Source organism: Arvicanthis niloticus, chromosome 26 (assembly GCF_011762505.2).
Source record: "Arvicanthis niloticus isolate mArvNil1 chromosome 26, mArvNil1.pat.X, whole genome shotgun sequence".
NCBI classification, from domain to species: Eukaryota; Metazoa; Chordata; class Mammalia; order Rodentia; family Muridae; genus Arvicanthis; species Arvicanthis niloticus.
The window spans coordinates 17,044,264-17,061,962 of NC_133434.1; the positions used below are offsets into that span (position 1 = coordinate 17,044,264).

Genomic DNA, 17,699 nt, shown 5'->3' on the forward strand with positions numbered 1-17,699 from the left:
TTCTGGGACAGTAGGGGAAAAAAAACAGCCAGGTATGGGCATTCAGAGGGAGAGGCAGAAAAATCTCTGAGTTTGAGGGCAGCCTGGTCTATATAGTGAAACCATGCCTCAAAAAAAAGGGGGGGGGAGGAGGAGGGAAGGGGAAGGGGAAGGGGAAGGGGAAGGGGAAGGGGAAGGGGAAGGGGAAGGGGAAGGGGAAGGGGAAGGGGAAGGGGAAGGGGAAGGGGAAGGGGAACGGGAAGGGGAAGGGGAAGGGGAAGGGGAAGGGGAAGGGGAAGGGGAAGGGGAAGGGGAAGGGGAAGGGGAAGGGGAAGGGGAAGGGGAAGGGGAAGGGGAAGGGGAAGGGGAAGGGGAAGGGGAAGGGGAAGGGGAAGGGGAAGGGGAAGGGGAAAAGGGGAGGGAAGGGGGGAGGAAAGAGAGAGGAAGGAAGGAAGGAAGGAAGGAAGGAAGGAAGGAAGGAAGGAAGGAAACAAACAAACCAACAAACCAGGACTCCTCAAAGGATTAGGGCCCTGCTTATCCTATAAAACTTCAAGCTTGTGTGTGCCATTGCCACGGTCCCAGCATTCCCGGACATTCCCACTGAGTTTGGACTTATGTTCCAGAAGTGGGACGCCTTCTTCCTGCAGGAGCACTCTGATCCTCCTGCAGGAGCACTCTGATGCTCCCTTCCACCAGGTGGTTCCTTCTTTTCTCACTATGGAAGAGGCCCTAACTTCTCACAACGTGTAGACAGATCTCTTTGAGATCTCTGTACAGACAATTCTTTTATCCCCTCTCTTTCTAGAAGCTTCCATTCTCTCCCTACTCCTTTCATCTCTCTCCAATGCCACTTGCAACGTTTTGTGTGTGTGTGTGTGTGTGTGTGTGTGTGTGTTTATGTGTGTGGTGTAGTGTATGTGTGTGTATGTGTGTGTGTGGTGTAGTGTATGTGTGTGTATGATGTGTGTGTTTGTGTGTGTGGTGTAATGTGTGTGTGTGTATGATGTGTGTGCATGTATGTATGTATGTTTGTGTGTGGTGTAGTGTACGGTGTGTGTGTTAAATTTCTCTTAAGAGGTAATCATATTCAACACTTGGCATGACATCGTCTTTCTGAGGACTTCAGACACTGTGATCACCACAGCACTGTTAGAGAAACCAGTCAGCAGGGCTCAGGCAGGCCCACTGTGCACTACTGCCTTGACTGTGAGCTCTACAAACCCCAAAGATGGCCCTTCTCTTCTAGAATACCACCAGGAAGCAACACCCAGATCTCCCCAGCTGTCTCCTTTGAATTCTCCTTCTGGCATCTATGGTAGCAAAATGCCCTGTTAAGAAACAATAATACTCCCTCAAAGTAGAGAAATGGGATCTCACGTTAACAAATGACACTACTCTCAAACGACTAAAGCCAACATGGTTGTCTTGGTTTGACCTTCAGTTACCAAAAATGTTGTTTTGTTTCATGCCTGGGCATCTCTGGTACATAGAGGCTCTGCTCAAAGCATCCTCCCTCTTGGCTCTCGGGGTTCCTCCAACCCCGCCTTCTCTGATAACACCCTGGAGCATTTACGCATTGCATCAGTAGAACCCTTTACCTAGAACAGAAGATGTCGACAGAGTAAGGGCTAAAATGGTTCAACTTAGGCTTTAGCAATCCATTCTAAACTTTGAATCTGCCAATCATTTAGAATACCTTCATTTTCTCTCCCTATCCCCTCTCTCCTGGAGGATTCTTCAAATGAAGAGAGAAGCCACCATGCCACCTTTGCTGTTGTGACACCGCTTTAAACAGCAGCTACAAGAAGCCCCTCCACCTGATCTCCTTGCCTCTACTCCCACCGCCCCCCTCAGACCTTGCACCCCAAAGGGCCTGCAGGATCCCTCTCCCTTCTTCCGACCCCCTCAGAGGCACCTTGAGGCTGCCAGCCTTTCCAGGCCTGCTGTGGCTTTCAGAAAACAGAGCGGTCTATTTTTAGCCCTTCTCAGCCTAAAAACTCCCCAACACCCATTCAACTTAATCGCTTTATTGAGGACAAGAAGTGAGCTCTCTAGCCGGGTGCTTCTGATGTGAGGGAGTAGTAAAAAGTTCAAACCAGTAAGAAATGACACTCATTGGCTTGCCTTTGGTGTTTCTGAAACCGTAATTGTGGTCCCAGCCATGGATCTAAGGAACCTTGTAGGTTGCAGAGTCGGGCTCCCTGGCCCCCTGGACCATAATTGAGGTGTAACATTACAACCCCAGCTCTGCCGGCTTCAGGCTCGAAATTCAGAGGGCTCAAGGCGCCACACTTTTCAAAACAAAAATATTGCCTGTCACAATTAATGTCCATCTCCCCAACTGGAGGACAACACGACTGGCGGTTTCTGGTTCACGCTACACAAAAGGTTCAAGGGGTGCGGGGAGGAGGGGGGTTATGTCCAGGGTGAGGCCATAGCGTTATTAAAGTGCTCCTGACAACTAAAATGACATCGAATTGCTGCTTGAAAACAGAGCGGTTTGTTTGGTGTAATTAGAGGACCTGCGAATTTGGTGCGTGCAGAAAATAGACTGTTGGCAGCGCTTCCGCACGCACCTCTGAGACTGTGACTTCCAGAGCATGAGGGTCAGCATTTGCAAGTGGGCGAGCTGTACCACGTGGAGCTGAAGAAGTGGTAGCCCTGAAAGCTGAGACAAGAAATGAACACAGCTACATCCATAAAATGGACACAAAATATGGACTGGAGAGAGGTCTTACCAACCTGTGGTGAGCCAAAAGCTCCTTCCTCTCTCCTTCTCTATCTGTTGTTAAGATGATTCTGGCAAGCCTGATACTCATTATGCAGTCTAAGCTAGCTTCAAACTCATGATAATCCTTCTGTCTCAACTTCTAAGCACTGAGATTCTGAGCATGTGCCACCTTGCTGGGCTGGACCCCACCCCCACCCCTTTTCCCTCTTAGGCAAGGTACCTGAAGAAGCATCTTCCTAAGATTCCTGCTCTTTGAAAGGCAGAGGCACAGATGCTCCATTAACTTTCCTAGCTAATTTTACAATTTAACCAAACACCACATTTCTGCCTCCATTCAGTCAGCCTCTGACTGTGACAAACTTATAATTGCAGAGACGGTGGGAACAATTCAGTCCAGGCCGGAGACTCAAGGCAAAGGCTTGAAAAACAGCATTGGGAGATCGGCTCACTTAAAAACTAAAAGAAACCCCAGCTTTACGGAGGCCCCCGGAGCAGAATTCATAGCTTACAGACTGAGAAGTGAAGGAAGAGAGCCAGGCCGGCCACGTGGTGTCAGAAGATGGAGTGCCTGAGTGACAATGACTTCCTGTCACCTTGCAGGGCAGGGGCTATATTGGGAAGCCTAGTTACATGCTGTTCTCCTAGGGGCATGATTCAATGCTGATGGGTGGCAGGCCAGAGGCCAGACAGGGCCACCCAGAGGACAGGATCATGGCCATGCCCTAGGGCTCCTTCCAAAACATATTCAAGATCCAGTTGGCACCTACTAAGTCCAAGCCCTGAGGGGAGCAGCCCCACTCATAGCTCCTGACTCTGAATAGAGGCAGGGTTCAACGGAAAGATGTCTTGGCAGACAAAGTATCACCATCAGTAAGCCTACAGTACAGAATCATTCAGGCATTGTTAAGTGCCTAGTTGGTCTTGGTCTTTTACATTGACACTTTACCCACCTACACTGGACTGATGTTCAGAGAGACACAAAGTAACCATTTACCTTATTACCTGTGCCCAGCCCTGCCCTCCATGACTGTGGAAGACACTGCCCTAGGAGTCTGTGTTCCTAACTCAGCCTCTTTACGGCTGGGTCATCCGTTCCAAGTGGAGAATGCTTCTCTGCATCCTCCACCGAACAACGTGTGACTCCAGACCCCAAATCTCAATCAAGACCAAAGTAGCTCACAGCAGGGCTCTACCAGACAAACTGGGCTGTTTCCATGGAAGAACTCAGACTGGGGAGAGATGTCACCCAAGACAACAGCTTATCCCCAAAGTCTCATATCCAGGCTTTGTCTGTCCCAGGCTCACTTAAGGAAAGCAACTGAGGAAGACTCTGGGAAATCAAAACTTTCAGGGCATTCTTCTCTCTCTACCTGGAGTTACCTTGTTACTGAAATGACTGTGGCCTTGCATAATTACGACAGCAGAACTCAGTGCCAACCAGCTCTTGGTGCTCAATTAGCTTCTAATAGCCAGCAAGAGAGCTACGAGGTTTAATCCGCCTACCCCAGAAGGCTTTTTATCCCAACTACCTAATGAAAAGTTTAGAACTTGGATTTTTTTTTTCTTTTTCTCTGGCAAGTGAAAGAATTCTGTTCCGAATGGGCTTGGCTAAGAAAAAGAGAAATGAGTGTGCCAACTACTGGGGGCCGGGATAAGGGAGCTGATTCTAGAAGAGGCACGTGTGTCTTACTGAATCCTGGACCCAGCCTTTGGTCCTGCCTTCATCCCTAGGGAGCCAGCCCAGGCTTACTGATGCACACATAGGAGCATTTGCCATGTGACCTAAGGAGAGGGTCTGGGGTATGGGATGACATCTACTTGGGAGAAGCCCTCATAGATCCTCCATTTGTCCTCAGGGTGACCCAATAGCTTAGTTCACCCAGGGGAAATACTATAAGCACTGTATTCACAGGCTGAAGCTTGCAGAACTCTCTCTCTCTCTCTCATACACACACACACACACACACACACACACACACACACACACCCCTAACCTATCTCTTCCCCTCTTGGTTTGCTTGAGATTGCCCATAGCTCCTTGTGCATGCTGGGTAAGTACTCTTACTACTGAGTAAACTCCCAGCCCTTAGTCTTCTAAGCTAAAAGCTGGCCTGTAATTCTCAATCCTCTTGCCTCTGCCTCCTAAGTGCAGAGATGCTGAGTGCTGGGTCCTCAGCCGACCACGCCAGGCAGTCTTCATTTTCAAGGGAGTGCTTCTCAACTGGTCACTAAGGAGGACCACTATACCTTCGGGTACCTGAGGACCCTCAGGTGGATTATAAAGCTTTGATATTCACTGTGGACACCAGAGGCAGAAGCACAGAGGTGTCTGGCCAGCTGGTTCTAGCTCAACAATGTTCTTGCTCCCTTCACTAAGGAGAAGACAAACCTCTCTGCCCTCATGGCTGCGCTCCTCCTGGACACTACAGCCAGAGGATCCCTTCCCTCCATTTAAATACCACCTTCCCTCTTCTAAACTACTCCCCCTACACACACACACACACACACACACACACACACACATACCAAGGATAGTGTCATAGCTCCAAACTCACATGGCGGCTATTTGTTTCCCTGGTGAGGACAATAAACACCCTTCCCTCCCCAGGGTCATACCACCTTTTCAGCTAACTCACTAGCAGAAGGCAGGTAAGAACAGTAACACAAACTCTCATCCACCCTGCCTGGGTTTGCACACTACTGGCCCTCAGTCCCAGCTGTTAGCAGTTCATACATGATCTGACTTCATACATGTGATATCTGCTCTCCTCCCTCTAAAACAGAGCCACATGTGGGTAGGATCCAGAATAGCACCTCAAGCGAGTTCCTCTGCTGGCCAACCTTCACAATGCAGCTACCCCTAAATAACGTTTTCACCCCTCCAGAGAAGGTTCTAGCATTCCCAGTATGTGCCTGCTGACAAGGTTGTTCTACACTTCTACAGCAGACAGAACAGTCTCATGTCAAAGGACACAGCTCCACTGGACAAGGTCTGAAAGGCCAGGGAGACCACACACTCCATGTACTGGGTGTCTATGGGGTTAGGAATATCCCACGTGCTCCCTCCTTTCAGAGTGGAAGCAAGTGGTAACTATGCCTTTTACTCCTGACCCCAGGGAGCCTTCCCCAAGAGAAGATATGAGACCACAGGTAGCCGTCTCTTTCTACCCACCCCCCTCCAGCAGGGCATGGTGACAGAGAGGAGAAAGGGCATGCAACTGTCAAGCTCTCTGTGAAGGTGAAGCTGCATACTGACTGACCTATAAACTATACAGTAATGTTCACAGAACCATCTTCCTCGAGCCCTCCAAAACAATGCAGAAGAGTGAGCAGGTCAGGCAATCACCGAACACATGCTGCCCTGGCCCAGCAGGAAAGGTTAATAAGCCACACCTGCTCCTGGTGGCTGGCCAAATGGAGCAGCATCCAATAAGGTGGTTTCCTACCTCAGAGCCTCCAAAGACTAGGCCTTCCTCATCTTTGCTCTCCAGTCTCACCTCCCCAATCTCTAAGGTACCAGTAGCCTAACAAACAGAAAAGCAAGAATTTTGACAGTCAACAGTGTGGAGTTAGGGTCAGGCACAGGGAGAAGAGATCTAGGTGGGAGCCAGCTCTGCCCAACCCCTAACCCTGGCTTTCTGATCTTAGGCTCAGCCATGATTAAGCCTCACTGTCCTCGGCTATAAAGTGGCACCTGAGTGGTCACAATGCCAGCACTCTGTGATACCTAGAACACAGCATGCACAAGTAAATGTGCCTTTCTCTGTGTCCCAATCCAATACCAGGTACCCAAAACCATTCATTTATTCAGTAGATATTTACTGATTGCCTACTGTGTGCTAGGCTGTAAGGAGGCAAGCAAACAGGTTACAAATAAGGTCTCTGCCTCCCTCTTCTGGTCCAGACAGCTGATCCCAGGGATGGAGGCAGCAAAGAAGAGCCTCCATTACATTTCCTGCCCCACTCTCACCCATTTACACAAAAGGCCAGGGTCTACCCTCCATTCGGGTTCCGAGGCTAGGTGGCATGGAACAGAGAAATACACGAATCCCATGTTCCCAAGAAGCCTGGGTCCTAGTACATGAAAGGGGCAAGCGAAAAACAAACAAACAAACAAACAAACAAAACCTCCTGAACCAAAAAGGTGACAGGTTACAGGAGGGGAGAGCAGATGGCTGAGGGCAATCAGATGGAGGAGGCCTCCTGGGCTGCCCAGCCAGGCGCACCCTGGGGCTGAGCAGAAAGACTTTTAAAAGATAGGAAAGAAGGGAGCAGGTCTCTGGTCCTGGCTCTGTTCCTAACAAGGGAAGCAGTCAGGTTTTTATTTAGAGACAACTACAGGCAGGTCAGGGCCTCTTCTGGCAATTGCTAAAACTTCCTGGACAGAACCAGTCCCATCATAATTTGTGTGGGGCAGGTGAATCACCAAACAGCTACCCCTGTGAGAGAGGAACCTTGCCCAGTGAAAGGGAGGGTCTCGTCCTGTGGAAGGAGGGGCTGAGGAAGAGAAAGGGGTTGAGGAAATATGGATGAGGGTGGGACCAAACCAGCCCAGGGAATTTATGCTTTGGAGCTGTTTACTACCTAATTAATTCAATCATCTCCAAAACAATTTTATTTATGTTGTGTTTACCACATCAAAAGTAGGCGTGGGAGCAGGGATTCTACCATGCTAAAAATGATACCTCGAGGCATCTATTTTAATCAGTTAAAAAAAAACTAAAGGGGGCAAGGGGGGAGTTAAAAAGAAACTGTATCTGTATTTTTTAATACAATCTCTCAGTCATGTGAGAGAGAGAGAGAGAGAGAGAGAGAGAGAGAGAGAGAGAGAGAAACAGCCGAGCCCTCTCTGAGAGCCTTCCTGGCTGCTGAAAACCAAGCTTGTCAAAAAAAACAAATCCATAATGGCCCGAGGCTCCTCTCCAATCTATTTTCTGCTCAGCTGGTTTTAAATGAAGTTATTATGAGTCATTAAAACACCCGCAAGCCAGTGGAAGTCAGCCAATTACAATTTTAAATTTAGCCCGTTCTCTGCCCCATTCTGTTGTTTTCTTCCTTTGCCCACAGAATGCTGCTGCTGTTATTTTTCCCCTCCCTTCCTTTATCCAAAGTGGAAGAGACAGTTATGAAAAAATGCATACTACTGCACACCGCGCAGAACCATTCATAGGAAACCCAAATTATTAAATTAAAAAAAAAAAAAAATCAAACTTCCGTCCCCCCTCCCCCCGCCAAAGTCAACACAGGAGTCTCAGCCTCCGTTAGAAACTCTGCTCCGTTGGCCTGAAAGGTCAGAGGCTATTTTGAAAATGAAAAGGTTCTTCATTGGGGTCTTGTTGAGAACCACTCCTATCCATCCATCCATTAACTTGTTCCTGTAGGAATTCAAGGTGTGCATGCACACGCGTGTGTTGCCACCAACATCCAAGATTAACAACCAACAATGAAGCCGAAATTCAAAGGTAAAGTGGGCTTTGCAATCAAGCATGAATGTCGATGGCAGTCACTAGATATCATGAGCTCGTTCTGATTTTAAATCTTCAAGGTAATGGCCTGTGCGGGCCCATTACGGCAAAGGACCAATTTTCAGTACTTCATGTAAATGCTTCGTCTCCGTCTCCGTCTCCTTTCCCCTACACTTGTGTGCCCACAAACACATGTGTGCGAGGTATCTGGTGAAGACGCTGCCCCTCGTTTTTTGGCTTGTTTCTCCAGACTTTCCAACAAGGAGCTACCTTCTTAACTAAACACCTATCCAAAGTTACCCCTACCTAGCCGGAACCCGATGAATCTGTTGAGTTCCACAGAGCAAAACAGTCGAGTTCTCTAGACACCTGCATCACCTGCAGGTTCCCTCTCCCAGGCACATACACATACTCTGCATCAGGCCGGGTCTCCTTCCACCTTCACATGGGTTCAGGGAGTGAGCTCAGGCCACCAGGCTTGGAACGGGTGCCTTTACCCACGGAGACACCTTACTTTAGTTACAGCATAGTCATTGATTCAAATATACCAATCGCAGCCTTCCGTGTGCCAAGCACTTTCCCAGATCACAAGTACAGGAGCATTAGCAAGGGTTGGCTAGAGGCTTCCATGTTCTGGTAAGTACACAGTGCATACCTGTGTCAGCATAGGGTCTGGCGATGGGATTCTGAGAAGTAGTGTCCATAAACCTCTTAAACCTAAGCCTGTTCTTCTGTCTACCAACCCCACTTAAAAACAGTGTATGAGGACTTAGGCATGGCTGAACAAACCCACTCTTGTCATTTCAAGGCGAGGGACAGGCACAGGTAAGCTTTCATGTGCCTCAAGTTCTCTCCAGTCATGTGCACAGGAGTCCTCACCAGGCCTCTGGGCCAAATGACCTAAGTTTCCCACTCTGACTAGTGTCCAGCTTCTAAGCTCAGGAACACTGAGGGTAGTAAGAAAGGAGACAGACGGACCAACAGACAGATGAGAGAAGGCAGGCTAAGGCAGACGGTGACAGAGACAGATGAAGACACAGGAAGGGAGACAGAAAACACGCAGCAGTGTCAAGCAGCGGCTGCGGCTGACACAGACACAGGACGGTGCCAAAGAGATGAAGTGAGATGGAAGGAGATTGGGGAAGAAACGGAAGCAGAGAGGAAGCAAATAAACACCTGCGGAGGGAGAGAGGGAGGGAGGCAGAGACCCAACCCTTGCGAGGAGCACAGGGAGGAGCAGCACGGTGGTCAGGCACAGACCTGAACTCCAAACACCAGCCCCGCCTGGCTCAAGGACTAGGGAACAGAGACTAGAGGAAAAGACAGCCATGCGAGTCCACCCAGGAACACACTTCTGTCAGGGTGTGTATACAGGAAGCCCAGCAAAGGTATAAGGACTCTGAGAATCCACGAACCTCATTGCTTCAGGCTCATCCCACGGAAAACAGCCCTACCCTGAGATTCTACTTATTCTTAGACAAAATCAAGGGCTAAAGGCACCCGGAACCTAGGCAGGATGGAAGAAGCAAAGAAAGACTCGAGTGAAGAGCAGACAGACAGACAGATGACCCACCCTTTTCTCTAGGGCACCATTCATTCCAAGTAGGACTGTCACCACCTAGCTGTGCAAAATCATGCTGCAATGGGAAAGGGATGTGCCACCTTCTTTGGGGACAGAGAGATCACTGAGAGAGAGCGAGAGTGAGAGACAGAAAGAGGGAGAGAGGACGAAGATATTACATAATTCCCACTTTCTTTCTTCCACCCCTGAAGTCATGTTCTATCTGACAGGCTCCTCTCTGGGGGGGGGGGGGGGGATGACAAATCCGATCCAAAATTCAACAGCCTGTGTTCTGTTCAGAGAGCACACAGTGTACTGTACAGCCCATAAAACTCCAAACAGCCTCCAGACACTGCTGCAATCGTCCTCCATCAAAACACTTTGTCTTGCATACAAAAATAAGATACAGCGCTGAACAGAATACAAAATCAGCCCATTACAGTACAGAGAGACTGCTACTTAGCAACGAGGGGGCTCTAAAGCCTCAATGCTCTACAGGAAGCAAAATCTGTCGAGCCTGTTGGGCAAATGATAAACATTAGCAGTATTAAAAAACACAAAAGCCATGTAAGTGGATAGACATAATGTAGAAACGAATTTATAGAATAAATTGGGATGGGGGGGCTTGTAGTGTGTGGGATGAAGCTGGGTGAGATCCAGAAGAGTCGATGGACGAGTCCTCCAGTCCTGCCACTACACTGAGATATGCAGAGATGTGTGTGCTGGGGGGGTGGGTATGGGAACCCCTTCCTCATAGAGGTTAGAGGTGAAGGACTGGAAGAGAACTGACAGAAAAAAAAAAATGACTTGTTTAATATTGTTTAATACAATGACCTGCAAAGAATGTCCCCAACTTTCTCAGTTCAGTTAGCCTGAAGTGAAGCCTTCAAGGCTTTGGAACCTCAGAGTATATACTCACAGCGACTCTAAGGTGGGCAGATGTGTGTCTCTGTGTGGGAACTTATCCTCCAGGGAAGAGCAGGACACCCTGCACCATCGCATATGACACTTGCTATAAACAAAACCCCAGGCCAAAAGACACCTACCCACCCAAACAACGAAACCCAAAACAGCCCGTGTAGGCTGGAAAAATCAGTGTATTTCATCAGGTAAAGGGGAAAAATACTCCGGTTAGGAATCAGCAGCAGGATTTCGGATCCCAGCCAAAACGGGAGCTAAAAAGCAAAACCATATTCGCCTGCGCTCAGCTGAGGCTCTTGAGGCAGAAACGGAGAAGGGGCGGGGTCGGGGGGATGAGGAGGGGGCTACAGGGAAGGGGCCAGCATGGAAGGGGGCAGGAAAGAAATGTATTTTTCATCAGTCAGTGTATAATTTATAAACAGCATTAAACAGTTTTTGTTTTCTTTCTCCTCTCTCCCGTGTAGGGGCTTGGACCGCAGTCAAGCCTGCATTAATTTCTGCTTTGGGTACAGTGTGTTCTTGGAGACGCATCTGCAAGCGATCATAAACTCTCTGGAATGCTGGCAGAACATCCAGACCTGCCGGCAGGCCAGTGACGACACCACTCTGGGAAAAAGTTCAGGAAGCTGGCCAAATTCAGAGGAGGGAGAGGAAGAGCTAAGAGTGTATTCAAGAGGGAAAGAGAGAAGGGGGTGGGCACGCTTTCCCAGCTCAGTCCTCTCTGCCACCCCAGTGTGTGGACCTCTGAGACATCCCATTGCCAACAGGAATGCTTAGTGCGTGGGCACCTCTTAAGACCCAGGAGGGAGTTAAAGACCCCTGAGAGAGGGTATTTCCAAGTGTCTCCAGTTTTACCCTGATAGCAAGCGAAAAAATAGAAAGAAAGAAAGAAAGAAAGAAAGAAAGAAAGAAAGAAAGAAAGAAAGAAAGAAAGAAAGAAAGAAGCAAGCTGGTATCCTCCAGAGAGGAGACAGGGTACATGGAGTGCCTACAAACTCTTATGTGCCTGGCCAACTCCAAGCTGCAGGTCCTGAGAAGCCATCTTTGAAGTCTTAAGGCAGCCTTTCTGATGACTGTGGGGACCCCTCATTTAGTAGTCACAGGGACTTGCCAGCTGCCCTCCTTTCCTTCCTCCTCTGTCTGTAAGAACCCTGAAGCCAAGAGCTAAGTGCTGGGAGGGAGGGAGGGAGGGAGGGAGGGAGGGAGGGAGGGAGGGAGGGAGGGAGGGAGGGAACCAGGTCAACTCACTGATCTTTACCAACTTGTAACCCCCACCCCACCCCACCACAGCAGCCTAAGAAAATGAATCTTACTTCTGGCCCCAACTTCTCTAGCACTTTCACCTGCTTCCTGAATGACTCAGGCCTAAGCTCAGGCTACCCCAAGCTCCCAATGAAACTGTAAACCCCATCAGCCCAAGCCTTCATCCTTCAAGTTCAGGATACTCCACACTGCAGCCACGTCCAAAGTGGACTACCTGTTGTGACTATGGAACCGTCTTCCATATCATACAGTCCGGGCCAGTTGATAGCCAAAGCCCAGCAGCCCTTCTGAAGGAAAACCACTGTCTGTTACTCCTGTCTCCATATACAGTTTTCCAGTGCTGGGGAGTTACAAATCATTTTACCCTTCCCCTGTCTCATCCCTCTGTCCTGGGCCCCTCTACACACACATCCTGCCCACAGACCCCACTCCCCATGAATGGTGCCATCATCCTCACAGTCCAGCTTTCTGTGACCCCTCCAGAGTACTGCTGCACCGTCTGTGCAGGTTCCGCATCGTCTGAAGCTCTCCTACTCTCTCTTCTTGCCACTTGGTACTACTCTGTTTTATAATTAACCTGATGCCTCCTGCTAGACCAAGCTCCTCGAGGGAAAGGATGCTGTGACATTCATCACTGCTCAATGCACATAGCCTCACCCATTAGTGTGTATTAAGCATGCACTCTGTCCAAAAGTGAACGATACCCCCAAGATGAGGCCTGACCACCTAGACACCCAGACCCTTCCAAATAAACAGCTGTGTCCAAAACAGAGCAAACAGTGGTTGTGTGTTTATAAGCCGGCAGTATATCAAGCCAAGGTGTGGCAAGTTCATATAAGCCAAACAAGAAGGTTTATACTGGGCAAGTTCAGAACCCACTGAGTCACAGCCTGTGGTCTGTGGCCTGTCTAGACCCACATCCCAGCTGGAAATCACCTCTTTTTTTAAAGCAAATGCAAAGAGCTGGGGAGCTGTAAATGCTTCCTGGCTGATTGCCAAGGGAACAGGGTAGCGAATGAGGCTTTAGAGTCATCTCTGGACATGGATGGTGGGCTGGGGAAGACTCTTCAGCTCCTTGCAACAGCCCTATACCTACCATTTGGCAAAAACTCGAACGGAAGTCATTGCTCTTCCCTCTATGAGCCACACCCCAATCCTCAAGGCCTTCTGATCTCCAAAACCATCTCTAAAAGGCAGAGCTGGACCAGATCAGTCATTAGTTAATGAGTTATGCTGGTGGTGGTTAATTTAAACTTACTGTTATCATCAGGTATATCTCATAAACACTTGGGTAGTTAAAGCATTCAAATTTGGATAGAGACTTCGATTAAACTGAATACTCACTACCACCACTTAGGGTCTTTAAAACCAGCACAACAGAAAAGGAGAAAGTGAGAGAGAGGGGAGGGGAGATCAAATCGCAGCCTCTCAGAAGGGCCTCCTACAGGGCAAACTTCTAATTAAACAAATTGTCAATTTCAACACAATGAAAACTGATTTAAGAGAGTAAATTTAGTATTCTAGTCACTGCAAATAAGAGCTTGCCTTGTTGATCTCCTACGGGCAGATTTCATCTGATAGGGAAGTGAGGAGGAGAGGAAGAGGACAGGAGGGAAAAGAAAGCCACAGAAGAGGTAAGGCAAAAGCAGTCCTTCCTTACAGAAATAACATCCCGGAATTCAGTGCATTCTCTCCTCGGGCATCGCAGAAACTCCTGTTTTCAACCCACCCCTTCCAGATCAGCAAAAAAAAATTTAAAAAATAAAAAAAATAATCGAGTACGATGACAAACTTGGCCGAGCACTCACTGTACATACTGTACCCACAAGTCTGGCTCACAGCCAGACCTGGCTCAGTGCCAGGTCTACAATAACAAACACAGGCTGTGCTAGCCAAGAGGGGGTGGGGCGGCCAGCACCAGCTAGCAAGGGAGGAAGGGAGAGGCATGCGGCAGTAGAGCAGAAGAAACAACCAGGATGAGCCTGGCAAAGACAGCTGCTGAAATACTGAGGGAGCAACCAGGACCCCTGCCCAGGATGGAGTTCACTTCCCCATAGCCTGTCCTTAAAAACAAAGGAAAAGGACAAAAAACATGTTGCCCAAGCCCTGGGCAGCTACTCATCTTTCCAGCTCCAAATCTTTACCCTCTATAAAATGGGTCTGTACTACAGATCCTGAAGTGGGCCTCACTGTCAGATCCTAACACAAAGCCTTCAAACCAGAGAAGCAAAAAAAAAAAAAAAAAAAAAAAAAAAAAAAAAAAAAAAAGAAAGAAAGAAACCTATTTTGTCTATGGTATGTTCCAGACCAGTCAGGGTGTCTCGATAGATAGATAGATAGATAGATAGATAGATAGATAGATAGATAGATAGATAGATAGACAGACAGACAGACAGACAATAGACAGACAGACAAAAGTTGCCTTTTGTTTTTTAAGACAGGGTGTCATGTAACCAGGCTGACCTTGAATTTGCTATGTAGCTGCAGCTGCCCTTGAATTCCTGAGCTCTTTGCTTCACTCTGCAAGTGCTGGGATTTTATCTTCTAATGCAATAGAGTTCTCGTATCAGCAACGGGGGTAGTGGATGCTACAAGACCAGGAACCCCTCAGACCCAGACCCTAACCTGCAGCAGGTTCGGATCTCTACGGGGGCAAGGGTCAGAAAGTGGTCTAGCCTCCCTGGCTTTTGGTGTTACTTGGACATCAAGAACAGGAGTATAGGAGCTGTATAGGAGTGAGGGGTCTGAGGGCAATGGGTCAAAAAAGCAGACTGGAAAAGTCCCAGACTCTGCAAGCTACGAGCTGTGTGGCCGTGCGCTAGGTTGAATTAAGACAAAATCATCACCAAACCCTCCTTCACAAGGGCATTGGCAGATGGGTTTCAGAGGGACCAACCATATAATGGAAAACTAAGAAAGCACAGCCCACTTCTTGAGGCTTATGAAGCATAAAGACCATGAGACCCTCAAGTGGTGACTTAAGATGGGACCAAAGTGAACACCCCCTCAGGGACCTGATAGCTTGCAGCAAAGCCATGCGAAGTCACTATCTTGTCAGAACTGGGGACACCAAACCCACCTAAAAGTAAGAGCTCAGTAGCTCTTGGCACCTCTCAGCCACACACCCCAATACTGTAGACGCCGGTTCACAGCACAGCTGGTAGCCAAGTCACGCCCGCTTCCACTGCCTGGAAGAGGGCCAGGAGATCTAGTATGTCCTCATTCCATGAAGCCCCTCAGCCATGAAAGGATTTCTGCTGCAGGTGAGGCCAGACAGGACCTTAGAGTCCTCAAGTTGCGCATCAAATGCCTAGGCTGTCCTCATTAGCTCATGTAAGCATTTGCGGATGCCAGGCAATGTGTCAGCCATAACAGCCTGATCCTGTGCCCTGGAAGTTTAACTGTCTGTTAAGGAGAGAGAAGGGAGAATATACTTACCAACCAACTGCCATACCATGGGCATAGGGGCAAAAAGATTGCATGAGCCTTATAAGTTACAGTTCGAGTTAAGTCTCAGGAGCTAAATGATCCTGCTTCACAGACAAGGATGCTGAGGCTCACAAAGGCCAAGTTGCCTCATCAGGAAGTAGGTGCCCAAGTTTCTTCTACCGCATTCTCCTACCTCTCGAGAGGGGAGATAAGGCGAGCCCAGAAATAACAGTAACACACGGAAGAAGGACTCTCCTTAAAGTATCAGCTACAGAAATGGGTGCCAGAGGAAGGCACGGTTACCTCTGACGGAAAGTGGGGAGTGGCTGAGGTGGTCTTGTTTTTGAAAAGTATCTGGGAAAACCTGGAAAGGTAGAAGAAGGGTTCTGCCATGCAGGCAGGAGACAAACAGAACCAAAATCACTCGGTAAGAACTAAGTGAAGGCACGCAAGCTACACAGCGAAGATTCAGTGGGGTACCACAAAGCTGCCGATGAAAACTTACCCCATCAACCACACAACAAATCAGAGGAAGAATAGTACACAGACAGCCCACCAGGCTGGAAGCATCTGGGGTGAGATGAGGAGGCATGCCCCGGGATGACAGCTTCAGAGGCAGGGAACAGGGAAGGCTAGGTAGAAGTCATCCCACTGATATCTGTGAATCACCAACTTCAGGCCAGGGAACTTTCTATAGAGACCTGTAGTATTATTTCATCTTATTGTCAAAGCAGAAAAATCACCTCTATGTGGGGGAAACACCTCACCTGCACTGACAGATACAGAAACAGGCTGAATTTGTCCATAGTCACACAGTTAGTGTCAAGTCAGTGTCAAGCGAGGGGACTCGAATCACATGTTAAAATCCCAGAGGACATATAGCTTGAGAAAATATGGGCAAAGCAGGCGCAGTTATCGGTAGTCATCTACATAAAGAGAGCAAGCAAGACTGCCTCTCCCCTAAAATACGGGTGCAAAGTTTAAAGACGAAGCTACTAGTAGGAGAAGGCTGTGACATGACAGGAAAGTCACTGGTGCCACAGAAGGCAGGCTGCATCCTCGGCTTAAAGCCTGCAGCGTCAGGTCTGCAGGATCCTTTCCTGTATCCAGAACACCAGGCTCAAGGGGTGTCAAGGGCTTCTCCCTCTTTACACAGCTCTGGGGCAGAACAGCTTTGCCCAGACGTGAGCAAAATTACTGGCAGCCATATACTACTCAACCCCACTAGAATTGGGTAAAATTAACTTGCAGAAGACAGCACGCTATAACTAGCTTTGAGTTCCACCTTTCTATATCTATTTAATTAAAGGCTCTTGTATAATGTGAACCCAATAGTCAGATTCATTAGACAGCGAGAACCTAATTCCACAACTGTTTCTGCTAATGAAACTGCAGTCTACTTTAGGAGGTAGATCGCACAGGGCATGGGTCCCAGTGATGGCCTGGGAACCCCAGGGGAGAGCATACAGCTAGGTTCCTCTGATGGGGACACACTCAGGGTGGCTTTTCTGCTCCATGGAACTGGAAGGAGGATACAAGGGACACGGTGGACCAAAGCCCTGGTTGGTAGGGAAGACAACCAGACTCAGGGCCAGCTCTGAGGGTGAACATGGTAGAAGGTGGTTGTCTGTACCAACATGAGGCCGCTGAAGGAGACCTTGCCTACCTGAATGAGCCAGTAAATGCATTCTCAGCCGCAAACTGTCCAGAAACCGCTTTCCGCAGAGTTCACACCCGTATGTCTTCATCCCACTGTGCAGCTTCCTGGAGGGGAAAGGAGAAGACAGGTTGCCACTGCTCTGACTAGACAGAAGGCAGCCCCCTCCCCACACATCCCTATAGGCTTGCAGGGCAATTCCCGGGGGAACAGGAAGAGGTGGTGAGGGGTGGTACTGGTAAGAGTCTCATCCCATTCCTGATTCAGGGACAGTTCTTGTGTACCCCGTGTCCATGGATTGCTGTATTCATTCCTAGTTTTGTTCCTAGACGTGCAGGACACTCCTCACCTCAGTGCTATTACACTGGTACTCAAACTCAGAAATCAGATCTGAGTTCAGAAGAAGAAAGGTTTCAGCATCTGGGGCAGTCACACAGACAGAGGGCTCACTGTCAAACTAGTACATATCATGAATGAAGCCCTTCTGGCCTTTGTTTACCTCCAGGCAGCACTAACTCATACCCTCTCCCACCTCTCAGTGGCTGTGACAGAGTCAAGCTCCTGCCATCTGCAGCTCTCATCTCCTGCGATCAGAAGAAGGCTGCACTGATGTCATCTTTCTCCCCATCTCCAAGGCCTAGGGCTGGGTCTTTCCAAATGAGCCTAAGAAGAAACAGGTTCTATGGACAA

At 48.7% G+C, this 17,699-nt stretch overlaps 1 protein-coding gene across 3 annotated transcripts in view; it reads right to left on the reverse strand.

The window, feature by feature from the left end:
* Zbtb16 (zinc finger and BTB domain containing 16) overlaps window positions 1-17,699 on the reverse strand; it is a 181,218-nt gene that overhangs the window by 71,371 nt on the left and 92,148 nt on the right. For all 3 annotated transcript variants that reach the window (XM_076925074.1, XM_076925075.1, XM_076925073.1), the window contains exon 3: window positions 17,019-17,116. In XM_076925074.1, coding sequence (XP_076781189.1) covers window positions 17,019-17,116 — 98 coding nt within the window. The remainder of the gene's footprint in view (window positions 1-17,018; window positions 17,117-17,699) is intronic.